The 27,571-nt window shown below is 37.2% G+C and overlaps 4 protein-coding genes across 8 annotated transcripts in view; 1 reads left to right on the top strand and 3 right to left on the bottom strand.

Moving 5' to 3' along the window:
• Gabpa (GA binding protein transcription factor subunit alpha) overlaps positions 1–10,808 on the bottom strand; it is a 43,013-nt gene extending 32,205 nt beyond the window's left edge. The window contains exons 1-2 of one of the 3 annotated variants that reach the window (XM_015478663.2): positions 10,680–10,808; positions 611–928 (exon numbers count right to left, since the gene is read on the bottom strand). The gene's annotated coding sequence lies outside the window, so the exon portion shown is untranslated. Of the gene's footprint in view, positions 1–610; positions 929–1,101; positions 1,215–10,679 lie in introns of those variants that run through there. The other 2 variants (XM_048803532.1, XM_048803531.1) reach the window with 2 other exon arrangements.
• On the top strand, positions 700–9,243 carry Atp5pf (ATP synthase peripheral stalk subunit F6). 3 transcript variants are annotated; one of them, XM_015478664.2, is made up of 4 exons: positions 700–1,187; positions 4,546–4,724; positions 7,916–8,040; positions 9,067–9,243. In XM_015478664.2, the coding sequence occupies exons 1-4, from the start codon at positions 1,026–1,028 to the stop codon at positions 9,102–9,104; spliced, it is 504 nt and encodes a 167-aa protein (XP_015334150.1). In that variant the 5' UTR covers positions 700–1,025; the 3' UTR covers positions 9,105–9,243. The 3 variants fall into 3 exon arrangements, with proteins under 3 accessions (XP_015334150.1, XP_015334151.1, XP_048659491.1); XM_015478665.2 differs by having other exon boundaries at positions 1,107–1,318; XM_048803534.1 differs by lacking the exon at positions 700–1,187 and adding an exon at positions 1,856–1,873.
• Positions 10,086–27,571, bottom strand: part of LOC107136413 (transcription factor BTF3-like) — a 26,843-nt gene continuing 9,357 nt past the window's right edge. Inside the window, exons 3-4 of the mRNA XM_048803535.1 lie at positions 15,049–15,053; positions 10,086–10,835 (exon numbers count right to left, since the gene is read on the bottom strand). Of these exons, the coding sequence (XP_048659492.1) occupies positions 10,325–10,813 (489 nt within the window). The 5' untranslated portion in view covers positions 10,814–10,835; positions 15,049–15,053 and the 3' untranslated portion in view covers positions 10,086–10,324. The remainder of the gene's footprint in view (positions 10,836–15,048; positions 15,054–27,571) is intronic.
• The window catches only part of Jam2 (junctional adhesion molecule 2), a 26,365-nt gene continuing 14,471 nt past the window's right edge, over positions 15,678–27,571 (bottom strand). Inside the window, exons 7-10 of the mRNA XM_048803862.1 lie at positions 24,077–24,184; positions 22,190–22,205; positions 19,286–19,328; positions 15,678–17,780 (exon numbers count right to left, since the gene is read on the bottom strand). Of these exons, the coding sequence (XP_048659819.1) occupies positions 17,748–17,780; positions 19,286–19,328; positions 22,190–22,205; positions 24,077–24,184 (200 nt within the window). The 3' untranslated portion in view covers positions 15,678–17,747. The remainder of the gene's footprint in view (positions 17,781–19,285; positions 19,329–22,189; positions 22,206–24,076; positions 24,185–27,571) is intronic.

Raw genomic sequence — 27,571 nt, 5'->3', positions numbered from 1 at the left:
GCAATGCAATATTGGGGACGGTCCTCTCTACCCTTAACCTAAACAACTACAATTCCCTAAATCCAAACACGCACATCGCATTACACAAAAACTAAAAAAAAAAAAAGTTGGCAAGCTACATTAACCCATTATTATCCCCTTAGTTCCTTTCTTGTTTAAAAAAAAAATGGTGCTCGCATAGACTAACAAATGGTTTTGGTGCAACCGTGAAACAATTCTATATTGACAAATGGATCTGAAGTGAAGACGAGAGCGGGTGTGCATCTTCCTGTGACATCCTGGGGGCGTCAGGAATGCCCCAACCACAGAGACAGAGCACGGCCGACTGCGACCGGCCAAGAGCGGACAGAAGCATAAGAAACCGCGACAGGCGGCAAGTACTGCCAGGGTCGCTGAGGCGCGCGGGATCCCGGGCCCCGCGCAGCTCGCCCCCCGCCCCTCCCCGCCCGTCTCCCTCAAGTCTCCACGAACGGAAATGGGAGTCACAGCGCCGGGGACCAGCGGAAACAAAACACAGAGGCGGCCGCGGGGGGGCCGCTGTGGGGGAAAAGGCCCCGGAACGAGGCCGGCCCGTGCGGGCCCGCGCTCCCCTCCTCCCCCGCGGCCGCACTCACCCGCTCCGGAATGGGCCCTGTCGGCCCTCGCCCGCGCTCCAGAGCCGCCCGAGAACGGCAGCAGCGCGGGCTCCACGTGCAGCCTCTCTCCGGGTAAGACCTGAAGCTCCCGCGACTCGAAGTGTGAGGTTCCTGGGCCCTTCCCGCGGAATAGGCGCTGAGAAACCCCGAGCCCTCTCCCGCCTCCCAGGCACCCCCGGGTTCAGGACTACAATTCCCAGCAGGGCATGCGAAGCGAACACCCGAGGCAACGGAGGCCCGCGAGGCACAACACCCCAATCCAACTTGTTTTACACTTTTTCACTTTCCCTGCACTATATACATCTCAACAACCTCAAGAAACATGACACTGACTCGGAAGGGGGGGCTGGAACTGGGGTGAAAGGCCAAAGTGCGCATGCGTACAGAACAATGTTTCCAAGAGGAAAAAAGGTCAATTTAGGCGAAGGAAAGATGGCGGAGTCTTCGCCAGGGGACCCGGAAGCACTTACCCTCCACTTCCTCCTCCTATTTGGCTTCTGTCTCACCTACAGCCGTCCGGTCGCAGACTGTCTCCGAGACGCTTCCTGTCCGGTGAGCGTCGAACGACTGAAATGGCCGCCCATAATGCATTGCGATGGCGGGTAGGCGGGGGGGCGGAGCCAGGGCCGGAAGTACAACTGTGGCGGCGTCGGTGGCTCTGGCAGCTCGGGACTGAGTGCAAGGTGACTGGGACGGTAGCTAGACCGACTTGGCCCCTTGGGACAGCGATTCTGGGTTTCTTCACACAGCCGGGGCAGCCTGTAACCTCTTCCCTAGTAGGAGGAGAAAGCAGTCTGTGTGCCTGGCACCTTCGTGGCATGGCGCAGGGTCACGACCGAACTCCGCGCTTCTAGGCCTTCAAGTTTGCCATAGACCCAAAAATAAGATCGATAATACCTTCCCAGCAGGCGAACGTGGGAGGAAGGGAAGCTGGGGGGTCGTGAGTCTGAAGCTCGTTCGGGGCAGTCCAAGGTCAGGCAGGTGGGACTCTGCTGCCAAACCTGTCGGCGCCCAGGACACGCGGGAGAATCTTCTGAGCTATGCACTGGGCAGGTCGTGCACCATAAAAGAGAAAGAGGCAGTTAGTAATCCCAAAATTGTGCATCCCACCTAAAAATTGTGAGAGGGTGCCTAACATTTCGGTAGGCAGCTTTGTGAATTAGGTACTGAAGAGACAAATGAACTAGCCTTTGACTGGTCGGTCACTATAAATAGGCTACCCGTGCTATCTCCCATTGGTAAGGACTGCCAGGGCTGCAGTACCCTCCTGCTAATACCTTTCCCATTCTTTTTACGTTAGGTCCTTAACATAGGCTCTGCTAGTACTTGAATAAGTAATTTTATCGCATGTGGTATTACACCTATTTGTGTACTGATATGTCCTCGTGATGGTGGATTATACACACTTATTATTAAATCAGAAAAATGAAAGGACGTGATGGAGGAGCAACAAGTTTTGATAAGGATTACGGGTTCATTTTTGGGGTGAGCGTAGGGTTTAGGTCATGAGAGCTGTAGAATATTATTATATGTTGTGAAGCTTCAGGAAAAAGATGTTATTTGGGAGTCATTGGTACTTAGGTAATAGAAAATGAATTTCACCCAAGTTGTTGTAGGAATGACGTCTTTGTGGTTAGCTTTAGAGCATATTAACTGTGAGGATGTGAGCAATTTAATAAACTTTCTTATAATATTATCGTCTGTAAAGCAGGGGTAAGAACACCTTTCTGTAAACTCTTTAAGTTTCTTTTTTCAGAGTTACAAGGAGGGGATATATGAAGTAGTACTTTGCAAAATATGGAGGGCTGAACAGATGTTACATTACTGCTGGGTGTTAGGCATGTTCTTAAGTTTGCCAGAAGGGAAAGAACTTTGAGTTGGATGATGTTTTTTTACATATTTATGTTGATTCAATTCTCCTGTGTAATGTTGGACCAGAGTACTTAACCTCTATGCCTCAATTTATGTATGTATAAAGATGAAATGATACAGAGTACCTTATAAAGGCATTTGTTGTTGGCTTGTAGTCTTCTCAAGGTTTTTTTTTTTTTCCTGATGGAGTACAGGAATTCTTTCAGTTCTTCAATGGTTTACTTTCCTTCTCTCTAGTGAAGGATATCTTGCTGATCCTATGATTTCTTTGGGTAGTTTTTATTTGCTATTCCTGGGTTTGTCAATATTGGCACTATTGACATTTTTGGACTAGATAAGGTAGTTGTGAGGTGGGGGTGCTGTTATTATAAATATTTGGCAGCATCCCTGGTTTCTGCCCACTAGAGGCCAGTAGCAGTCAACCTAGTCAGACCAACCAAAAATGTCTTCAGACATTGCCATATGTTTCTTGGGAGATAAAATCTCCCCTTTCTTCCACTTTAAGAACCATTTTGTTACTCTAGTGTTTTCTAACTAGTGCTTCTCAAACTTTCATTGCGAAAGGCCATACAACCTGGTGGGTGCTTTTGAAGAATACAATGAAAATGAATTATTGGAAAAATGAGATGAAGGGGGAAAAATGAAACAAAACACACAGAATACAAATAATTTTTATTAAGTTCACAGCATAAAATAATTTTGTTGAATTGCTCTAAAAGCTTCTTAACTGCTTATTCCCAATTCTCTTCTCAATTCTCTATTACTATAGATTAGTAATGGTTTGTATACCACCACTGGACTTATCTATTATGACTTCTTGTAAGTCTGGTGTCGGGATGAGGATAATTATTAGTTTGGAGGAGGGCATGGGAAGCATGTTAGTATATTGGGACTACACTTTTAGGTTTAGAAATGCTACCAAGCCAAGTTGAGCACATGGTATGGGCCTGTAGACCCATCAGAAGGCTGAAGCAGGAGAATCACTTGAGCCCAGGAATTCAAAGCCAGCCTGGGGAACATTTGAGACCCTGTCTCAAAAAGAAGAAGAAATATCACCAGGCTGTATTTGTCACCATTTCAATTTAGGGATTGGTAAAACCCTTCAAATTTATAAACTTAAGTTTTAATCTGATGAAATTTTTCTATTAATTTGGAATATTTTTTGCATTTGATCATTAAATCACAAAACCAGGTCTAAAAAGAGATCATCCTCTAATAATCTACTGGAACTCTCTTTAAATTAGAAAAATAATATATTTTAGCTATTGTTAAATTTCATATTTTTAAAATTTAGACGTTCAGAGCTGGAGTTGTAGCTTGTCTAACATTGAAGGACCTTTGTTTGATCCCTAGCACCAGGGGAAAAAAGATCAGACTTTCATCTCCTTTGCAAATTCTGTTTCACTGATTAGGTCATGCTGTCTTATCTTACCTTCTGTTGTTACAGGGCTTACTTGTGCTGGTTTTTTTTTTTTCTTTTTCCCCCTCTTCTTTCTTTTGGATGATGATTTGGTTGTTACGGTGTTTTTAAATGACTAGAAACCTGCAGTTATTATAAGCAAAGCAGTTTCTTTCCCTGTGGGTCTGTGAAGTATGAATTTCCCGCTGTTGTCCCTAGCTACAGCATCTGCCTACAGTCTCTGCCTAGTTCCATTTTAGCCTTTTGAGGAATTGGAGAAACCTAGCCCATTCATTTGGGAGCAGGTTTTCTTTTCCTGCTGGTGGTAGGTAGTGTTTTAATAGTCTGCTTCTGTTATTTCCTCTGGTCCAAGGCTGTTAGAAAAAAAATCCCATCCCAGATTTTGTACTTTCTGCTGTAATGCTGGTGGAGCCTCAAGCTTGAATTCCTAACTGTTCCTAGGTCCTAGAGCCTTTTAGTAAGAAGCAAAAATCTCACAGTGTGAATTGAGAGGGGAAGGGAACTATGGTTAGGTTTAGACTGAGTTCTGTAACAATTAGCAGGATTAAACACCCACCATGTGATATATTTAGAAGTGTTTTGCAAGAAGTGCATTAACATTCTAATGCTTGTTTTTAGTACCATAGAATCACCATGGTTCTTCAGAGGCTCTTCAAGTTCTCCTCTGTCATTCGGTCTGCAGTCTCTGTCCATTTGAAGAGGAACATTGGTGTTACAGCAGTGGCATTTAATAAGGATCTTGATCCCATACAGAAACTCTTCGTGGACAAGATTAGAGAATATAAAACAAAGAGACAGTAAGTAGATAGGAAATCAACTGCAGTGTAAATATAACTATTCAAAATATCAAAGTTTTATGATTTGAGTCACAAACTGTCTTCTTTATAAGGAATCCCAGGAAGAAATCCATAATGTCATTTAAAATATATTTTAATAATGTCATATTGTCATTTAAAATATATTCTTACTGTAATGTCATTATTATGAACTGAGTAAACTCAGAAGTATGTAGAATCTTATAAATCATTTAGCAGCTATACTTGAGGAAAGCAAGTCCCTTTGACATCGATTAGCCCACTTGGAAGAAAACAAAGTATTCTGATTCTTGTGTCAGAGAATTATTCTGATTTTCATAGTCATATAGCTCTGGGAATGTCAAAGGACAAAAGACTAAAATGACATAAAAAAAAGTCCAAGAAAAGTTTGATTACAAAACCACACAGTTTTAGATATGCACTTTAGCCATCATCAGCCGTTTTTCAAATCTTAGGAAAAATATCAATTTATAGTTCCATTTCTTTCATTTAGTTGTCTGCTGTTTGCAAAGTACAGGGTTATTTTAACTCTGGTGGGTAATACTGCATTTTTAAAATATTCTTTAATTAGGATAAAAAACTTTTAGACAAGTAAATACAACAAAAGGTAAATGGTTAGGTGCTTAGGGAGTGACATATTCTGTGTTTGGAAAGTTCATAGGAAGAAATCCTCCTTTCCATCTTGAGGCATTTGAAAGGCTTCTTGGGAGAGATCTTTTATACTGTCTTTGAGGACAGTGTTTGGGGTCATTCATCCCTCTTGAGAATCTTATGAATATCCTGAAGGTAAACATTGAAAGTCTTGATTGAAGGCTCTATTTAGAATTGTGCTATTTGTTTTGGCAGCCATTATCATGTGGGACTATTAAAATTCTAATTTATTGCAGGTAAGTATAAATAAAAATTCAGTTCTTCAGTCATCTTATCCATATTTCTTGTGCTCAGGCTAGGAGTCTAGCTCAGTGCTAAAGCATTTTCCTAGCATGCATGAGGCCCTGGGTTTGATCCCCACCCAGCATTCTTAAAGAAAAATACATAATATCTTTCCTAATGATCAATATCTGTTCAGATATATGTGGATATTAAACAGATATAGAGCCTGTCTGGTATTACAGGAAGTTCTATTGAACAGTGCTGACTGAAAAGAAAATTGGGTCCATTAGAAGAAACATCATTATCGGGTTCTTAAGTTGGAGTTGTCTATATGTCTTTGTGGAATATCTTTTAACAGATTTACCAATGCTTTGATAAGGGCATGTGGGAAAATATTACCCTTAAAAGAATTTTTGTAAATTTTTTGTTTATCGGGGCTGGGGATGTGGCTCAAGCGGTAGCGCGCTGGCCTGGCATGTGTGAGGTCCGGGTTCGATCCTCAGCACCACATACAAAGTTGTTGTGTCCGCCGAAAACTAAAAAATAAATATTAAAAAATTCTCTCTCTCTCTCTCTCTCTCTCTCTCTCTCTCTCTCTCTCTCTTTAAAAACATTTTTTTTTTGTTTATCATATCCATTAGTAGGCAGGTAGTAACACTTATGACAAACAGAAAATTTTGTTCAAAGAATAAATTAGACATATTTGCTTCTGCTGCTCGTCCATGGTGCTATACTCATTTTCCCAAAGCCCAACTCTAATTTTTTCTCATTTTATTGCTTAGCAAATAAAATGCAAATCACCAGGCTTAGTGTTCCAGGCCTCACATGAACTGGGTTCTGCTGGATTTTCCTTCTAGACTGCTCAGTGTCCCCTCATTTAACCAGTGCTTTGCCACCTCCATTTCTTTGCTTTTTCAGTTTTAGAAGGTCTTGAATTAAAATCTAGCCGTAAATTCATGATTTATCTCAAATACCACCTTTGTTAAATTTCCCATGATTAGCTTAGTATAGGTGATCTTTTCTAAATTTGACTGGCTTTTTGTTAAATCTGTCTTCAAAGCTTATCATTTAACTACCTGACAGTATAAATTTTTATAAATATGTCATCTTTTTCTTCTAATGGCAAAATTGCTGAGGGTTTGAAACAGTTTGCTTCTTTGATAGAACATTATTGTAGAGAGAAAATTCCCAAGATCTTTTCTTTTTATTTAAAAATTTTAGATGCTGGGGATTGAACCCTGGAACTCTCACATGATAAGCATGTGCTCTATTACAGAGCTATACTTCTAACCTTAAGATCTTTTAATTTAAAAAAAAAAAAATCTTTTTTATTTTTTGGTACTAAGGATTGAATCCAGGGGCACTTAACCACTAACCTACTCCTCAGCCCTTTTTTTTTTTTTTTGAGTCAGGATCTTGCTAAGTTGCTAAAGACTTGCTAAGTTACTGGGGTTGGCTTTGAACTCAAGATCCTCCTGCTTCAGCCTCCTGAGCCACTGGGATTTCAAGAGTGTGCCACCATGTCTGACCTAGCAACAAGATCTTTTTAAAGTATTTTGTGATGGTTGATATAAAGCAGATGATAATAAATAATACTTATTGCATGCTTGCTATGTCCATTATCTCTTTAATTTTCTTAAGTCCCTGTTTTGTAGGACCTTCATTCTTATGTTGAAACTTAACATTTAGAATACTTCCTGCCCTGCTCTGGTTTATGCATTTACTGAATGGGAAAGATGACATTCAAATGGAACCAGTCTAGTTTTGTTTTGGTATTGGGAATTGAACCAAGGGGTGCTTAAGCACTGAGCAACATCCCCAGCCCTTTTTTTAATTTTCTATTTTGAGACAGGGTCTTGCTAAGTTGTTCAGGGCCTCACTAAGTTGCTGAGGTTGGCCTTGAACTTGTGATCCTCCTGTCTGAGCTTCCTGAACCACTAGATTTACAGGCTGTGCCACCATGCATGCCTAGCCTGGAACCAGTCTTTGACTCCAGAGCCTACAGACATTTTATTGCAAGTTAGACTCTGAAGAATTCTAACTTAATAAGGATCATTGACACATACTTTGAGTGTTAAGAGATTTGTTTGATATTACCTCATTTTATTTGAAACCTCATCATATTAAAATAGTTTGAATTGAAATATAAGTGGAAATACTTGTTTTTGTTTTTTTCCTGAAAAATCTACTTTCCCTCTATGAATACCATTACAAGGTCTATTAGAACTTGATGGTGAAGAGTAATTTTTGTTTTTTAAAGTGGGACATACAGTTAGGTTTTTTGTTCATTTACACAACAGAGCATCTGGAGGACCTGTTGATACTGGCCCAGAATATCAACAAGATTTGGAGAGAGAACTTTTTAAGCTTAAGCAAATGTATGGTAAAGTGGACATGAACACATTCCCTAACTTCAAATTTGAAGGTAAGTCTCTTTGGTTGAAGATTCATTCTCACAGGAAACTATTATAAGTGGAGAATATTTACACTTTCTTTTTGTGCAGGGGAGGATTAAATGACAATGACATGTGAATTTATTTAGAACCAAATATGCTCATGGGAGCTCTTCGACCAGCATTTGCTGCTAGTGTAGGAGATCATATAACACAGTTTGTTTGTTTGTTTGTTTATTGGTACCAGGGACTGAACCCAGGGGCGCTTAATCAATGAGCCCATTCCCGGTGCTTTTTATTTTTTATTTTGAGACAGGGTCTCCCTAAGTTGGTTAGGGACTCACTAAATTGCTGAGGCTGGCCTTGAACTTGTGATCCTCCTGCCTCAGCCTCATAAGCCACTGGGATTACAGGCATGTGCCACTATACCTGGCATAACATACAATTTAAGCAATGGGGTTCTGAAATCAAACTGTTTGATCTTGAATCCTAATAGTATTGCTTACTGACTGTGGTTTTGGACAGTTCACTGGAATCTGTTGTCCTCATCTTATATTTGAGGAGAATGATAGTATCTTCCTCTATACACAGTAGTTGTAGTCAAATGACATACATGAAGTCAGTTAATAGCCTCATTCATAGAAAGTGTTGAATAAATGTTTAACTATTGTTAAATTTCTGTGTAGATTTTAAAAACAGATGTTCAAGTTGGGTATGGTGGTGCACACCTGTAATCCCAGTGACTGGAAAAGCTGAGGCAGGAGGATTGCAAATTTGAAGCCAGCCTGAGCAACTTACTGAGAACTGCCTCAAAATAAAACTAAATTAAATTTAGGAAGGGCTGTGGATATAGCTCAGTGATAGAACACTAGCCTAGCATGCATAAGATCCTATTATTTAATCCTGAGTACCACAAAATATAGATTGGAAAATAAAGACAGATGTTCACTTAAAAAAAAAAATTCTGAAGATTGATGAATTAAATCTTCAAACATTCTGGATGCATTTTATTCTAGTATGGCTAAGTTTGAACCTTTTTTTCCCCTCTTCTTATTTAGATCCCAAATTTGAAGCCATTGAAAAACCCCAATCCTGAAGAAATGTAAAATGAATCTGGTAATTCGTTATGAATTAATTGTACAGCTAATTAAAAGTTTCAAAATAAACAATTTCACAACTGTTAAGTGTTGTTTTAATTCTGATACCAAATAAATTATCTGCTGATGTTGAATGTATGTTTGAGTGTATTGAATTCTGTGTCTTGGGGTTGTTTTTAAATCCTTTTGTTTGACTATAATGAAGCAGATGGAGATGTTGGAGATTTTGGATACAGCTTGCCCAGATCCCTGCCAGGCTCTTTTCAGAGTGCAGAGGAGGAATCTTTTCAGTGGTATGGACTTAATTCCCTCAGGGAATGATACACCCTTTCCTAAAACGTTCAAAAAATGGTTTACAAATCATTTGTCATAGATTTTTCAGGAAACTCAGAGTAATTTTAGATTTAAGTAGGACCATCTATTGTGCTTTTAACTTCTATTGACTCAAAATCCAGACTTGTTTGCAGATCAGAGTCCTTTATAGCTCCTATAGATTGAAAAGGGAAAGGTTAGTGACAAAGAGGGAGGAATGCTTTAAAAAGGAGTATACTTTGAAAGATTAGAGGTTAGGGCTATAGCTCAGTGGTAGAGCATTTGCCTAGCATGTGCTAAGACCCTGGGTTTGACCCTCGGCACAAAAAAGATTATATGGTGTTATTTTGACCAAGAAATGAAAGATCTAGCAATTACATCCTAGATTAGTGACAGTAGGGTACTGCTAAAATTTCAGTAACCCTAGAAAACTCTCAAGGAAGTTTTTTTATTTTAAAAAGGAAAAATCATCATGACATTTTAGATCTGATAATATCTCCAACATGTCAATATAAACCTTTAAATATTTTCTTTAAAAATGTGAAATAAACACTTATGAGTTGTAGATAACTTGAAAGGGAAATAGTTTTACCATGTCTCCATAGCTGGGGTCAAATCTGAGGAACATCTTACGGAAGATCTATAAATGTTTCTTTTTTTTTTTTTTTTTAACCTTTGTTTCAAACTTTATTCCCAGGCTTCTTCAGCTTAATTAGCTGCAAAGAATAAATTGTGTATAAGCAAAAACTGAAAAGAGCTGCAGTGTCCAAGGGGCTTGGGCTTAAAAATATTAGAGATCGAGATTTTATCAGATCCACAAACAAAACAATTTTAAAAAGCAGTCATAATATAAAACAGCAGCTCCCAGTAACTTCTTCAAGTTTATCTTCTTCAGAAGTGGATCAGTTCAGTTTGCCTCATTCTTAGAAGCCTCATCAAAATTCTCCACAAGATTTGGAACTTCATCATCATCATCCTTTCCAGTAGCAAGTGGTGCTTTTCCGTCCACAGATTGTTTGGGCAGAGCTTCAGCCACTCTCCTTAAACTCGTCAGACTGTCTGCACCAAGTTGGTTTAAGATGCTGGGTAGCATTTCTGTCAGCTGCTTTGTCTCAGCATGGCCTGTAATGGTGAAAGTGTTTGCTGCCAGAGACGCCTGAACTTTAGGGTTGTTAAAGTGGATCACTGTTCCTTGGTTTGTAAACATATTCACCTCCTCAATACCAGAGATAGTGTTTACCCCTAACTTCTTTAAAGAGAACTGAAGTTTTTTATCATCTGCTGTAGCTGTTCTATGAACCACCTTCTTCTTTCTGCAAACAGTTCCTTTTCCACCAATTCGCACTTGTGCCTGCAGTGTGGCGAGTTTTTCCTGGTTCATGATAGTTTCTTTCATCTTGTCGGAGCGGAAATGGGGCCTCGCGGGGACTAGGGTTGGCGCTCAGGGGGTCTCAGGCAGACCAGCTGAGATAGGCGCACACACGCAGGGACGCAAGATGGCAGCTAGATATAAATGTTTCTTAATGGTATAAGTATGATTAATGTGTGGAGAAGGAATTAGGAAGGGTAAAGTAGTAGGAAGAAAAGAGTTTTTTTTTTAATATATGCAGATAAGCAATGACAGATTGATTTAACTACTTTTATTTAAGTAATTATAGGCATTGAAATCAACTGATGCTTAATAATGCAACTATTTAAAAGTAATTGAGAACTGGTGATGCCACTCAGTGGTAGTGTGCTTGCCTAGCAGGTGTGAGACACTGGGTATAACCTAGCAGAGGGGGACAAAGTAATAAGTATATATACACACACTATGTGTGTGTGTGTGTGTGTATTTGAGGAATGCTCAGGGACTTTCTCCAACCTCCCAGGAAACAGCACTACTTTCCCCATCTGTGTTGCTTCCAAGCTGCCCCTTGCGTCAGTTATGCAAATGCCATTCAAAGTAGAGAACTAATTGATTCTGTTTTGCTTCATCTTGTCTCCATGTATTTTAGTTGAATTTTACTTTTTATAATTTCACATCTATTTGTCTTATACATATGTTTTTTATCTGTCTTGAAACAATTTGGAGTTTTCTTGAACATCCCAATCTGTCTTTCATTATAGAAATAGGATTTTGTTTGTGAATCACCCCACTCCCATTCCCTACATTATAGGGCTGTATGCTTATAGTTAAATTTTGGTTTGGCAAGTGTTCCCTGTCTTCCCTGTGAGCCTCTGTGATGGTGATGTAGGTCAAGGTTTCAGCTCCCCTAGGACCCATTTTCTTTCCAGTGAAGCTGCCCCAGCTCTGCAAACTCCAGCCTTTTTTCAGCACTTCAGCCTGCCAGGCACTCATTCTGCAGACCAAGGTAGACAAACTGCCTTTTATGTTTATGACAAAGGCTCTCATCCAGGCATCTAGCCATTTAAGATGTTTTCCCCCTTGCCTAATGTTATGGACTAAATTGTAGTCCCTCAAAATTCTTTTGCCAAAGTTCAATACCCAGTACTCTCAGAATGTGATTATATTTGGAGATAGGGCCTTTATAGGTTATTAAAATGAAAGTGTTAGAACGGGACCTAATCCAGTCTGAGTTCCAAGAGGAAATTTGAGATGAGGAAAATTAGGGAGAACTTGGAAGAGCGCTTTGTGTACCTTATCTATTGCTACCTTTAAGAGTGACCAAAATTGTCTGTTGTAGTGTTCTAGATGATTTTACTTAAACCACTTAGGGCTTTTTCTTTCTTTTTTCTTTTTTTGGTATGTTTTTTGCTACTATTGTTCCTCAGATTGTTGCTGTCCCTGGCGTTGAAGGTTTCCCAGTGCTTGTTCTCTGGTAAGGTGTATTTATGAGTACTTGGGTTACCCTTTGGGCTAGGAAGTCTCCTCAATTGTATGGATTACCTTCAATGGTAATCTCTTTCAAATTCTCAACTTCACTCTAATGGTAAGTTCAGTCTCTTATTTCAGATGTTTGCTTTAGGTGAGACACTGGCAAGAAGGCTTAAGGCCACCTGCTTCCAGAGATGCATACTGGACTCATAATAACTCACAGGTTTTTACCTAGGAAAATAGGTGCTGCACCCTCCTCCACATTTTTTCCCCAACTATCTTTCACCTTGCTCAAATAGCTACTGTATCCTTGGCAGGCACCTTCAGTTTTTGCAAGTAATTCTCTCCTTGGAGGCATGTTGTTGTATAGTTCCCCTCCTAACTTTAATTCATTCTGAAAAAATTTAGACAATTCATTTTTTGTCTACATCACTTTCTGTTTTCCCTCACTCCTTCCCCTTCCTAATCCATTCATACACAACACTTCAGTTTATGTGTACTTAATGGTAGGTTAAGGATTAAAGGGAAAGTGGCCTGGGGCGGTTACTTCAAGGTAGCACTGTTCTCATGAATAGCAAAGAAGGTTTTCATATGCATTGTATTCATTTTCTTTAGAGAACTGGAAATTTGTCCTCAGCCTCTAAACAAAAGAAAAAGTCCCGGTTAAATTCGTATCTGTCTATAAAACCTCATCTCTGTGCTGTGTATTACCCTAAGACTTAAAAAAATAAGGTTCTTTTATCTTCATATCATTCAATGGTAAAGTGAATTTAAGAATGATTGACCCAATACAATGGTACACCCCTGTATCCCTGGCTACCTGGGAGCCTGAATAGGAGGATGACAAAATCAAGGCCAGTATGGGCAACTTAGACCCAGTCTCAAAAATGGAAGGGGTACTGCTAGGAGCCGAGCATTGAGCACATCCAAATTTTTTCCTAGCGACTTGGGAAGCTGAAGCAGTAGGATTGCCAAGTTTGGGTCCAGCCTCAGCAACTTAGAAAAACCCTGTTTCAAAAAAAAAAAAAAAAAAATCTGGCTCAGTGGTAGAATGCTCCTGGGTTCAAGACACCCAATACTAATAAGGATAAGGGAAAAAAAAAAAGGAGTGAAAAATGAAAAAGCAAGGGCAACTATAGGAGTTCAGCTACAGATTTAAAAAAATCTACTTAATGGTTATCTTTGTGTATGTGTGTGTATGGTTCTGGGCTTCATACATGCTAGGCAAGAGTTCTACTACTGAGCTATGTTCCCAGCCCAATTTTTATAGTACCTTTAAGTAGCCTTAAAAATAGTACAAAGTAGAAAATAGGTGATAAAATTTAGCTTTAAAACAGTCTGCCTTCAGTCTTAAGTTTTTGTTGTTGATACATTTTTCACGTGTTTTGATAACATTTTCTTAATAGAAAGTATGGAGACATTTCATACTATAGTATGTCTCAGTTTGTAATTTTTTTCCCCAAACTTGGTCAGGTAAAAGTATGATAAATATTAAAAATCAAATAAATATTAGAAAGTACCAACAAATGAAAGCTTAGTTTACCTTGAATCTCTTTACCAGTTATTACTACCAATTGTGTTCTGAAAACTTGTAGAACAAGAGACAAGATAAAAAAATTTTAAGTTTGAAGGAATTTGTAAATTTTTTAAGAGAGAGGAGAGAGAGAGAGAATTTTAATATTTTTATTTTTTAGTTTTTGGCGGACACAACATCTTTGTTTGTATGTGGTGCTGAGGATCGAACCTGGGACACACACATGCCAGGCGAGCGCGCTACCGCTTGAGCCACATCCCCAGCCCGGAATTTGTAAATCTTATGATTAGGAGAATCAGCATTCCATGTGAAAGGAATATTATAAATAAATGTATGGGGGGATAGTTGTTAACATAAAATGACCATAGCTGAGTTTGACAAATGTATAAGGCAATTAAAGAGGATAGTGGAACACATGGCTAAATGGGTAGGTTGTTTCAACATGATATGAATGTGTAGGGTGCAAGGGGAGCCTTTAATTCAAGGCCATGGAATTTAGACATTAGTAATAGATAGTAAAGAAAGAGTAAAGGTTTTTTAGCTAGCAGAAGGGAAAAGAGGGAGAAGGGAACTGAAATTGTTTAGTACAGTAAACAGCAACTGACAGATGGTGTAAGGGAAGGGAGACAGGGAAAAGGTGGCTGTAGAATTGGAGAAATTAAAAATGTAACTAAAACAGTTACTTGAGGGAAGAATGGCCCAGAAATCAAAAAGTGAGATAGTAACAAAAACATGAGATAATAGGATTGGTTAATTAGTGACAAAATTCAAGCCAATTAATGATGGGATCGGTGAATAAATGGGAGGTTTCATGGAGAAATTTAGAGATAGGATGGTGGTAGTGAAATAGAACTTAAATGCATTCTTTATGGTTAGCATAAGTATTTAAAAAAAAAAAGACTATAGATTTGGTTACATGGAGGGTAAGGGGAGAGAGGATGAGCATGCAGTGCCCTACCACTACATTTAGACTAGTAGGAGAGAAAGGGAAGACAGAAAGGCATTACAAATTTGTGAAGCCAGAGATTAAGGAAGATGAAGATGAAAAAAAAATGTGACAGAAAATCAGGAGAATTTAAAAGGAAGGAATTCTGAGGGTGGGGAGTGGGGTGGGTGATGGTGTATGAAACATCCTGGATCGGATAGGTCTGGGTTCACAAACACCCAAATACTTACCAGCTCTGAACTTGGCAAGACACCAACTATGAGTTGGTTTCCTGATCTATAAAATGATGACATTGGCCACATTATACCATCTTTGAGAGGAATGGAGCTTTACACACGCTCACCCCTATCCACCCCCAGCTCTGTATAATATATAAAGTGTTCAATAAATAGTTTTTCCTTATTTTCAGGACCCCCCTCCCAACATATGAGATTCTGGCAAGCAACTAAACTAAGAGATGAGATTCTAATCATAAGCAGCTGAAGAGCTAGCCTTGCAGTTTCAGATGGTGAGAGGGTGTAGTTTCCTGGTTTTTACTGAACAACAATAGGTGGGTGACTCTTCCCTTGCACTGTTAACTGGAGCTAAAACGTTTAAGTTCAGCTATTTTTATTAATATGGACTTTAATCAAACAAAACCAGCTGTGGACTGAAGGAAGTTCTTTGTAAAGTTGTATGGAAAAACAACCCATTGTTCTAGATTAAGTTAGGTTAAACCCCCAACTAAAAATAAAGTGAATCTAGTTACAACAGCAACAATATTAAAATAAAACAAACTATTATTGATTCTACAGCCTCAATCTTCATACAATACAATATCACTGCATGAAAATAAATTAAAATTCTAAGAATTACAATGGGATTTTACCAGTTGTTTGTGTTCAAGTTCATACAACAACAACACACACACACACATACACACACACACACACACACACACACGGAAACAGCCCAGATACCAGTGATCCACAGATAGACAACTTTTTAATAATTAGAAAAATTAGTGCTCACACTATATCCTATGTGTAGAAGAAATCATTTTTACATAATGATTTTGACTTAGCTGTATACAATATTTTAAGATACTGTAAAAGATATATTTGGCACAAAGACTGTTAGATGTTTATACTGCGTAAAGTGAATCGTTTGATATCTAGCCTTTAATAGCTTAAAAAAGAAGCTTTTCCTCTATTTAGTGAAGTTAAGGCACTACTTAAGTTTCCTCTTATAATATGAATTTGTGTTATTTAAATTAAAGCAGCATTTAGAAAAATTTATAGATAGGTGTTTTCCATGGGTTGCCACCAGGAGTTGGGAAACTATGCCTGTGGGCCAAATCCTGCTTGTGCTTGCTACGTTTCTATTGGGATGCAGAAATGCTCATTTTTGTGGCTGCTTTTGGGTGACAATGGCAGAGTCTAGTAGTTGTAGCAGGAGCCATATGGTTTAAAATATATACTATCTTGCCCTTTATAGAAAGTTTGCTAATCGCTAATAGTGATAATTTGATTTTGGGGGCAGAACATGTTATAGAAACCAGAAAGGACTCTAGTGAGGAGCATCAAATGCCACAGACAAGTCAAAGGGAGCAGGCTGACAAAAGGCATCTTCCCAGTGACCTGGTGTCCAGGTCCACAGCAGGCATTCGGTGAGTGCTTAATCCATTTGCTCAGTGAAAGCTGGGGCTCTGCTTTGCTACTGGGTGAAAAGAGCAGATTCCTCTGAAAATGACTTAATGGTGGCCAGAGTTGTCAAAAGTCATGAATCAACTTTTCATCTAGATTTTCCTGGAATAACAGGATATGCTGTAGCCATATTTTGTTTTTAATATGGATTAAATAATCAAAAGCAGTTCTAAAAGATACTGCTTTTTTTTTTTACACAGCTTAATTGCTCTTACTATTAAGTGACCTGTTGGAATTTTCATATTCTAACACTAGTTGGAGGTTTTTATGGTTAATCAGTTCAGAAAACAGATGGTTAGACCCATTTTTTATTTCAACCATCATTCCTCAAGTGCCTTTTATGGCTCAAGCAGGTGCCAGAGGCAGGGAGTGGCAGTGAGTTCATTTCCTTATATTTTATTTACCAGATAACCACTTATTTCCTAATCCCTGATTTGCCATAAAAAGGATTGGCAACCCCATGGCTTTAACAGTGTAGGACTTGATCCAGCCCAGAATTTCAATGAATGATTTTCAGAGACAGAGATTTGAAGCCACCACTCATGCAGCAAAAGATACCTGCAAAGTTGTGTGGGCTCCACTGTTGAGCCTTGATGTCAAGGTCATGGAGCCTCTTCAAAGGAGTCTTAGGGAAAGGAAATAGCAGCAAGCATCAGTGGGGATAAAATAAGCCCATTTGGGTTTGTATTTACTTCTCAAAATTATAAGTAACACACACCAGGTGAGTCCTATGCACACCTGTGAGCCCTGGTCATTAGCTATTTCTCTTCATGTCACTTTTGGTTCTCAGAAATGAAAGTAAATACAAAGTGCAAACCCTTGGGTATAAGACCCAACCTCACTGCCTCCCTTTTGTGGGTACATTAGTGATACATGAGCAATGGACTAAGGATTATATTATAAAGAGGATTTTGGTAGAAATGAGACCAGAGAATCCTTTTGCATCTATCAGTATTTTCTTAACCTCCTAGATAACACTCTTGCACACAGGGTGTCTGCAGGTTGTATTTGCTTGATTTGTGGATTAACTTCACAATCAGTATGATGTAATAACTTTCTCTAGAAGTTAGAACATTAGTTAACATTTCACAAATATCAAAATATTTTAAAGTAATTTGATTCCTGTTCTTTAGTCCAGACAAAAGAAGCCAGATCATATTTTGGATAATGACAGAACTATTTGCTTAAAATAACAATTTTAGGTAAATCAAGTCATAAAAAACCATAATGAAATATCAATTTCATTTTGTTATGTACCTCTTTGCAAATTAAGACAAAGCAGAGTTTTATAATACTTTAATATCTGTAACAACTGTGGTTTTGGTGTATCTTAAAAGTAGAATTCTTTTAAATTATGAAGGATTTTGTGTGCTTGAAATCCTAGGGGAAAAAAGAAAACAAATCAAGTTTAAATATAATATACTAATACATATTTAAGGAAATACATATAAGCCTTTTGAATATCAAACTATATCCATTATAAGAATCATGGAGATAAAAATCATCACATATTTAATGAAATCTGTTTTATGGGGATTTAAATAAGTAAATACTAGGAGACAAGGTACTTGAAATTATGTCTAGAAAGTGAGGAAGCAGGACTGGAAGTTAAAAATAGTGTTGCTTAGGGGTATGCTACTGGCATCTAGCGGGGCAGAAGCCAGAGCTGTTGCTACACATCCTGCAGTATATGACAGCCTGCACAACACAGAGTGATGAGGCTCAGAGTTGTCAGGTTAAAAACCCAGCTGAATATAAGGTAGAATTGAAGGGGACTAACTCTGAGATAATGACTGGCAACAGAGAGAAAGAAAGGAAAAAAGGAAAAGTCTTTCTTTTCTTTCAACTTAGTTACAACATTCCTTTCAGTGTTTGGTGGGATGGGATTATTTTGTTCCATAAATTATAGGAATGAGTATGAAGTTACACATTGTTTATTCCCTAATTATATAACAATATGCTTTCAGTGTAGTAAATTATATATAAATATATGGGGATTTCGGTGATAGATTCTGGAGTAAATGAATTTTAAAAATCAAAGTTTTATATTAAATTTGTGAAATTTTTATGGAGCAATAAATCAGTGTTAAATATTAGTGTCCATTAGGCTCAAAGTATTTAAAATACTAATGTCCATGCCTCACCCTAAGCTCTACTGAAAGGAAATCTAAGAATCTCTGCTCTAGAGTGTTGAGGAATTCTGGGAACCCTCTGGTTTTCAAGCGGGAGTTAAGACCTTAAAAACATTAGAAACTCCTCTTCCCTCACTATATTCCTCAAAAAAATAACCCAGAAAGTTTAATGTCACTTAAAAACTATAAAACGTAAGCAATAATGTTCTCTAAACCATCAGAGTCAGATCCTTATTGCCTTTCTAGGACTTCTAAAATCCTCTTAGCCCTAGCAGAGGATATTTCATATTCTTAAATTTCCCAAGTGCCTTTGAATAACCAAAGGCAAATCCTAGAACCACAGATCTGCTGGGAGTGATCTATTTAAAGCGTTAGGAAACAAGGTACCTGACTCCAGCTGCACCATTTCCATCCCATATGAACTTAAGCCTTAACCTCCTCATCTATCAAATAGAGTTGAAAACTGCAGGCCTAGTGATCTTAAGGAGGCAGACTGATAATAGAATATACTATAAGAGAAAAAGAACAATATGATAAAGATCACTTCCTGTAATTGATCTACAAATGCTGAGCTACCTTATCATGCTATACCAGTGGGGGGAAGGAAGCTAATGTTCACTTACATCTTTCTAGATGCCAGTAGTAGACAGTAATACAAAGTACATTAAAAGTGAAAATTCACAACTTCCATATGACTGCTTCATTTCCCTTCCCTATTCATATGTCCTGTAAATATACATTTAAAATACTCACATTTTCACTCATTGTAGGGGCTTTAGATGAAGAACTACCCTTCCTGTTTGTGGAAAATAAGAGACAGGATTTACTGCATTATCACCTCCCATTCTGAAACACTATCCTCATTTAGTTAACATTACCTCCATACATTTTATCAGCAGGAAGATGAATATTTATGTTAGCCAATAACTATAACCAAATTTCTTGTATTTATAGGCAATATTCACAGAGAAAGCCATGCAACAAAGTACCCATGAGTGAAGCCCTGTGCATCTAAATGTAGCCCATGGCTAATATACTAATGATTTTTGTGCAATTATTGCTATGTAACTTAATATATTAACATTAAGCATTTTGAAAGCTTAATTATTGTAATCTCAAAATTCACTTTTATTAATAGAAAGATTTACATGTGACTGGGGTTGCAGTAGAATTCCAATAAATTTTAAAAGCTGTAGACTTAATGAACAGGAGAAAAGGTGTCAAGGAATAAATATACTCCTTTCCAAAATATTATCTGGTTTTGTAGAGACATTAATTCAAAAAAGCATTAAACTCCTTCACTGCTTATGTAATATGAGATCTCTCTGCTCAAAACCCTCCAATTATTTTCATCTTTCTCAATAAAATGGAAGTCCTTGCAACTGCCTGGGGGTCGGGTGGGATGGGGTGGGGTGGTGGCTACACATTCAGGCTACCCCGCTCTTCTGAACTCACCTCCTTTGCTACTCCTAGTCCTGATAACTTGGATTTCACCCTGGATTTGTACTGGGATATTATGAGGGGTGGGACCAGGCATCTGGGAACAGGAAATCAATGGTAGCTAAGTCTTCAAAAGATGTAGATGACAGTGTATCTGAAACCATGGCAGCTGGGAATAGAGGAGAGAGCCCTTAGACTCACAGTAGGGACTGCCATGTCCATATGTACAGGAAGGACAGTCACAAATCAAGCACACATAAACTGGGACTTTGGTGATCTCATTCATATCTCATATACCAATGACTCCTACATTTCCATCTCCAGTGAAACTATTTCCCCAAACTCCAAAATCGAATATTCAGATACTTAATGATTAGCTATACTTGGAAGTCTAATAAGTTTATTGAGTATTAAAATTCCAAATACTGCAGACCTCTTCATCTACCCTACCACCACTTCCAAGGCCACTCCTCCTAAAATCTTCCAAACTTCCATAAATGGAAACTCTATCCTTCTCATAACCTTGAAGCTACCTTCCATTGCTTTCTTTTTCTCACAGCCCATATCCAACAGATCAGCAAATAGTTAAACACACACACACACACACACACACACACACACATCTCCAGAATTCTATCACTTTTCAACATCTCCAACACTGCTGCTTTGGTACCAACTGCTATTTTCTTTCTTTTTTTAATTGGCACATTATTAGGTATAATAGTAGGATTCATTATGCCATATTCATAAATGCAATTAACATAATTTGATCAATCTCATTCCCCAGTATCTTCCCTTTCTTTCTCCTCCTCCCTCCCCAAATCCAGCTACCATTTTCTCTTGCCTTGAGTATTGCAGTAGCTTCCTAACTGGTCATGAGGTAACACCCCCTGTTACCTCATGGTTTACTCTAAACAGAGCAGCCAAATGGAACTTTTGAAGAATTAGGTAAGATCATGCTATTCTTCCACTCACAGCCCTCCAATGACTTCCTATTTTAACTAAGTACCAACATTTAATTGCTCAAAACTTCCTGGGAAGGTCTCCATACAATCTGACCTCTTTTGTATACTCATCTCCTTCTATCTGTTTCCTATATTCTATTCAAGTCACACTGATCTCCTTGATATCCCTTAGACATTTTAGCCATGTTTGGTCTTAAGCTCTACTACAGTTTGAATTCTGGATGCCCCCAAAGGTCCATATGTTGAAAGCTTGGTTCCTAGCATGCAAAGCTCTTGGGAAGTGGTAGAATCTTTAGGAGGTGGGGCCAAGTGTGATGCAATTAGTCATTGAGGACAGGCACAAAAAGGAAATATTGGAAGATATTCCCTCTTCTTCCTCTCTCTTTTGCTTTCTGGCCCCCATGAAGTGAACAGATTTGTTCAACCTCACACCCCCTGCCTCAACACGCTGCCTCACCACAGGCCCAAAAGCAACCAGGTCAACTGATCTTGGACTGAAACTTGTAAAACATTTTCTGTCTTTAACCTGATTATCCCAGATATTTGTTATAGTAATGGAAAGTTAGCTCACTCAAGCTCTTTCTGTTTCCTGCCATGAACATTCTTTTCATGGATATCTGCATGACTTGCTCTCTCACCTCCTAAGGTCTTTCTCAGACATCGCCTTTGAGGGAAGCCCTTCCTGACTATCCTATTTAAAATAATTTTCATTCCTACCTTGTGCATTCCCTATCCTCTTACTTGCTTTATTTTTCTCCATATTGCTTAACACAATCTGACATACTGTATACTACACATATTTGTTGACTTTCTGCCTTTCTTTACTAGTATATAAGTTCTATTAAGCAGTATTTTGTGAACTTTTTTGGTCTTGTTTTGTGTACTACTATTTTGCCAGTCCTTAAAACATTGTTGTCAAATAGATAATTAAATGTAAAAAATGACCTAGTAAAATTTTATTTAAAAAATTTAAATTTAGCAAAATGCAGTAAATGCATATATATTTTAAAATAGTACTAAGGGAATGCTTATAATGTCAAATTAATGCCCATGATTCTTCTCTTGGTAATTACTCATCATTTACAAAAAGGCATGAGGCATGAGGCAGAATGTATTCTTGACATATTTGAGAAACTCCCTAGAAATACACCTACAGAAATAACCCAATATCCCACTTTTGACTGTAAACAGATAAATAATAGAATAACAGTGGATATAGGGAAAGGCATGCATTTTAAGAAAATATACTTACTGGAAGGAAGTTTCTTCTACAAAAAGAATAAGTATATAAATCATTAATGCAAGAATTCATATGGGATGACAGATTTATTTAAATACAAGTTTGCTTAATGTCTTTTTAATCTCAATCCTCACTTGCTGACATTTATACCTTCTAAATCAAGGGTTGGCAAACTTTCAGCAAATATTTTAAGCTATGTTGTCCCAGAGGCAAAAGTAAGGATACTATTTAGGTACTTATAAAACAAGAAAGAAAATAAATGTCCAAATTTTTATTGATAAAATTTAAAGTATAATAATAAAGTTTTATAATACAAGTCCTAATAGTTGGAAAAATAGAACTCATTGTGAGGGATATCATTTCTTTTAATTAGGATTCAAATTAGTGTTTCCTATCATTAAATAATTGCGAACTTTTATCTTTAAAAGTTTTGGGGCCTCAGAAAATCAGGTGGGGGGCCAGATTTGTCTCTGGGTCAAAATTTGCCAACTTCTGTCCTAAACACAAGTTCAAGAATATGGTTCTCTTGGGTAGGTTTTCTCCCAGATGAAAAAGTGAATAACATTATTAGCTAATAACCCTTAATATACAAATTAACTCTTTAATTCAGTATTTGAAGAAAAATTTGTTTGCCAGCTCCTCATTAAAAATACTCATACAAACAAATAAAAAAAGACTCATACAGGGTCTGGGGTTGTGGCTCAGTGGTACAGCGCATGTGTGAGGCACTGGATTAGATCCTCAGCACCACATATAAATAAATAAAATAAAAGTATTATGTCTATCTACAATGAAAAAGTTTTTTAAAAAATACTTATACAGACATTCATTGCAAGTATAAATACAGACTACAAGAATTTTGAATAAGTAATCTTATTTGCAGTACTTTCACTGGTGACCAGCAGGGGGTCTCGGCTAGAGTCCATTCATAAAATTACATTATGTGGGATTAAATTGAAGCAGTATAAACAAGAATAATACTATTAGTTCACAGAACAATTGTTCTTATTTATAGGGAATGTCCTTGAATCCATGTTTATGGAAATACTTTATTACATTCAATATCTATTTATAAATATTATTTAAAACTCCTCTTAAATTTAATTTTTATTTTGGTATAAATTATTTTTAAACCCATATTCTAAAATTAATGCTCTTTATAAAATAGTGGGTCTAATATTTATTTCATGCTATGAATTTATTTATTATTCCATTTAAAGATTCAACTTATACACTATTGCCAAAGGACCTAATGGAGTTCTACAGTTTTGAGATGATTTTAAAGACTGGAAATAAAGAAATATATTAGGAGAATAAAACATTATTTTTAAATCTCACCCACTATTCTATCATCAAATGGGTGCTGAAGTTACAACTTTCTTCAAGTTTAACTTGAACTAAAAACCTTGTATGGAAGTGTCTCCAATACTGTAGGTTTCTAGTTTTGATTAAACAATGATCTTCTACAGTTGTGCTAAACTTGACATTCAACATTTCACTGTTCAACACTGATAAAATAGTTCTCTGGTTTATTTCAATACAATTGCTTATAAAAATTGAAATACTCAATTCCTAATTTAAAATAAGAGGGTCTAGCATGCACATAAATATACCACAATCTATATTGAATGTCTGTCTCTACACTATGCCACTCCAAGGATACCACTCACACATGCTATGGTGTTGCTTAGAATTTTGCAACATGACTGCTTTGTTCTTTTTTCTCCAAGATGCTTCACAACCCACCTGCATATTACCTTGAGCATCTTCTATAGCAGAAAATCAGTGAAAAAAAATATTCTCCAGAGTTTGTTAGGACTTTTTAGAAGAAACAGCATTTCATAAGAAGACTATATCCAAAGGAAATTGTGTTATCAAAGAAGGGTGAAATTCACTTACTTGAAAAGTAGCCTTTTCTCTGAGCATAGCACACACCAAGGCCACACACAGAAATCACTAAGGCCACAACTACTACAGCTGCTATGATGCCACTTATGTTGAGATCATCTGGAAGTGAAATATACCATGCATAAATTCACATCACATAGATGGACAGACTTCATCATTAAGTTGAAAGGACTCAACAAACTCCACTTTGCAGCTATGCTAAAAAGCACAGTTTTCAAGACTTTGAAGCCTGTTCAACAATTCCAAGGCATAGCACAAAATTGATTGAAAATGTTGACAGAACTAAGTTTTGCAAGAGTCTTAAATTTTTAAAAGTCCTGTGGTCAAGAAAGAGAATGTATGACATTCTTTTGCATTCATTTGGAAATGTAGTAATTCAGAGTTAAATATCAGGTTAGAAACTATCTTTTTCCATATTTTTATTGGTTCATTATAATTGTACATAATGAGTTTGTTGTTACATATTCATACATTGCACACAATAGAAGCAATCTGAAGTTGGATGATTTGAAATATTCTATTGTGGCTCCTCTGCCACCAATTTTACTTTAAATTCTTCTATATCATCCTATGTGTCAATTTCACAAATAATGAAAAACTCAGTCTCTAAGAGAGCAGATGCCACTGCTATTCTATAAAACTGTCAGAAAGACCTTCCTTCCTGAATTGACTGGTTGTGTTGTATGTATGTGTGTATCACATACATATGTACCACTAAATTGTTATCCCATGGAGTTTAAAATAAATTAAACTCAATGAAGCAAACACACTTTTCTCTTTGCTATAAAGTTAACTCTTCTCTATCCTAATACAAGTAGATTTTTTGGACTAAGTTTGGAATTGCTACCATGTTACAAACTTATGAGTTTTTTTCTGGATTGATTCTATTACCCAATAATTAAATTATTAAACTTCCAAGCTTAATACTTCTGCAAATTGGACACTGTATCAAAGATACCCTTTATTCAAGTCATTAATAAAATGATGAGCATAACTGTTCCTCAACAATGTAACAGACTTATAGATACCTTCCTTCATATACCACAATTTACCAGTATGCCTGGAATGTGTGATTCAAGGAATGTATAAATCCTAACACTATTACATCACATTTTTCCATCCTGACTACAGGAATTTCATGACCCACACTCTTGTTATTCAGATACTTTTTTTTGCATTTATTAAAGAAGCGATTCCTAAAGAGTTACACCCCTTGTCCAACGTTGAGGCTCAAACCCAAGAGACCTCGTGCATGCTAAGCAAGTGCTATACCACTGAGCTATACCCCAAGCCCTTAAAAAAAATTTTTTTTTTCTAAACAGGAGACATGATAGATGAATCTTCCAAAAGGCTAATTTGACCAGAGTAAAAAACACCAATTACTTGGTATAGATTCAGCTCATATTTGGTTGGCCACTGAGAGGTCAAGGTCAATGAAATTCTCCTATTTATTTACTTGATTAAAAAACAGAAAAGAGGGCCAAAAATCCATAGTAATCAGAATTAAGGAAAAATTAAGTCAACAGCTAAATGAATTCCTGAGAACCAAACTGTGCCTACTATTTTTTATAGTAGCCAATAAATTTGACATCTACAAAGTATTCAAGTCTAATGGTTATTACAAAAACAAATCCTTTTAGTTTGCAATGAATTTGACATCTATGAAAGATTAACCTTAAAAGCAAAATTCTGACAAAAAATCCTTTCAGCCTGTAAGTGCTAAATCATGCAGTGGACTTTAAGTTGTTTTCTTCAATGGAATGGAAGATAGAAGAGTAGTAAGTTAGAGGTAAGCTGTTTTCATCCAATTGCTATTTTCTGTGAGATATTGAGCAAGACATACAACTCAGTGAAGAGAAAATGTAGCAATAGATATTTTTGTATTCTTGAAAAGTTGTGTATTCTTTCGCTGAAAAAAAAAATTTTTTAAAAGAAGAAGGCCACCATTAAAGGAAGGTATTATTATTCTCACTGAAAGGAACCAGACTGCTAAAAGGCCAAGGAGGAAGCTGTACAATAAACCAGTCTGGGAATGATCAGCAAATCCATGTTTGATTTTCCTTCTATGCTTCAAAAAGAATTTCTTTAAGAGAGTTAACAGATTCTGGTTTTCATTACAAAATACCAGGGGTATGTCATGAAGAAAATGAATTTATATTTATTTCAGAAGAAGAAAATTAATAAACCAAAGTTGTGAAACACTGAGGCTCAATGAATGAGCATTAAACAAACTAATTTTAACATTTAAGCTAACTCACACCTAGAAAGAAAAGATGCATAGAAATCATGTACAAATTAAATCAGTAACCAGGGAAACAAACTTTTAAATTCGTGCACCCCCATATCTGCAGTGATCTATATTCACTGAAAAAGTGAATTTCTGCTCCATAAAGTTGAGGACAAGTTCCTGCAACCAGGCCGACCCTCAATATTCTGTTTTAGGGTGCAGCCATCCTGAGTGAACTTTAACCCCTTGGTGCCATTTCTAGCACATCCCTTCATCACACACAACTATATTCAAAACACTGGCTGTTTTTTTTTTAAATATATATATATTTTTATTTGTAGGTGGACACGGTGCCTTTATTTTTATTTATTTATTTTTATGTGGTGCTGAGGATTGAACCCAGTGCCTCATCCACACTAGCATTCTACCACTGAGCCACAACCCCAACCCCTCAAAACACTGACTCCTACTACAAGGAAGAATTAAGTCAAAATATTGAAAATTAAATTTAAAGGGCTGGGGATGTGGCTCAAGCAGTAGCGCGCTCGCCTGGCATGCGTGCGGCCCGGGTTCGATCCTCAACACCACATACAAACAAAGATGTTGTGTCCGCCAAGAACTGAAAAATAAATATTTAAAAATTTATTAAAAAAAAGAAAATTAAATTTAAAAAAAATAATGTGTTTTGAAACTTATATTACTTAGAAAAGATTATTAAGTGCTAATTTATTGAACTCTAAAATTAAAAGTTATTTTGTGATATGTAGCATATGTGTGGCAGTTATGTTTTATAGCAACCTAGGTCTTAGGTATTCCACGTCTTTTTAGAGAGACTACTCTGCCATATGTATAATTAGAAAAAATTATCAACAACTCTTTAACATAGCTGAAACTTATATAATGCTCATAGTGTGCAAGCACTGTTCTAACACTTTCAAACATGGAGTACTTTAATCTTCATAGCAGCACTGTGAGGAATATATATTACTACTTCCATTTTTGGAAAACGAAGCATAAAGGTTGAATAACTTGCTTAAGAGGAGTCAGCTAATAATTGGCAGAGCTGTAAAATGAACTCCCATACAGACTCCTGGATCCACAGCAATTTACAATTTACAATAAGACACTTAGCTTTTGTTTGAAAGATTACTCAGAAGAGCGTATTTTAAAAACATTTACTTGAAAAATTAAAACATTTGTTAAATATAATGCTGAATATTCTTGGCTTGATTGGAAAACAGATTAAAAATAGCATTTCT

Source organism: Marmota marmota, unplaced genomic scaffold, assembly GCF_001458135.2.
Source record: "Marmota marmota marmota unplaced genomic scaffold, marMar, whole genome shotgun sequence".
Taxonomy (NCBI): domain Eukaryota; kingdom Metazoa; phylum Chordata; class Mammalia; order Rodentia; family Sciuridae; genus Marmota; species Marmota marmota.
Note: the sequence above shows the minus strand (reverse complement) of the source record. Positions and strands in the feature narration are given on the sequence as shown.

Coding starts and splice junctions, on each gene's coding strand:
- Atp5pf (XM_015478664.2), top strand. CDS start 1,026: ATGTTTCCAAGAGGAAAAAAGGTCAATTTAGGCGAAGGAAAGATGGCG. Junction 1,188..4,545: donor TCCGAGACGCTTCCTGTCCG/GTGAGCGTCGAA, acceptor GCTTGTTTTTAG/TACCATAGAATCACCATGGT. Junction 8,041..9,066: donor CCCTAACTTCAAATTTGAAG/GTAAGTCTCTTT, acceptor CTTCTTATTTAG/ATCCCAAATTTGAAGCCATT.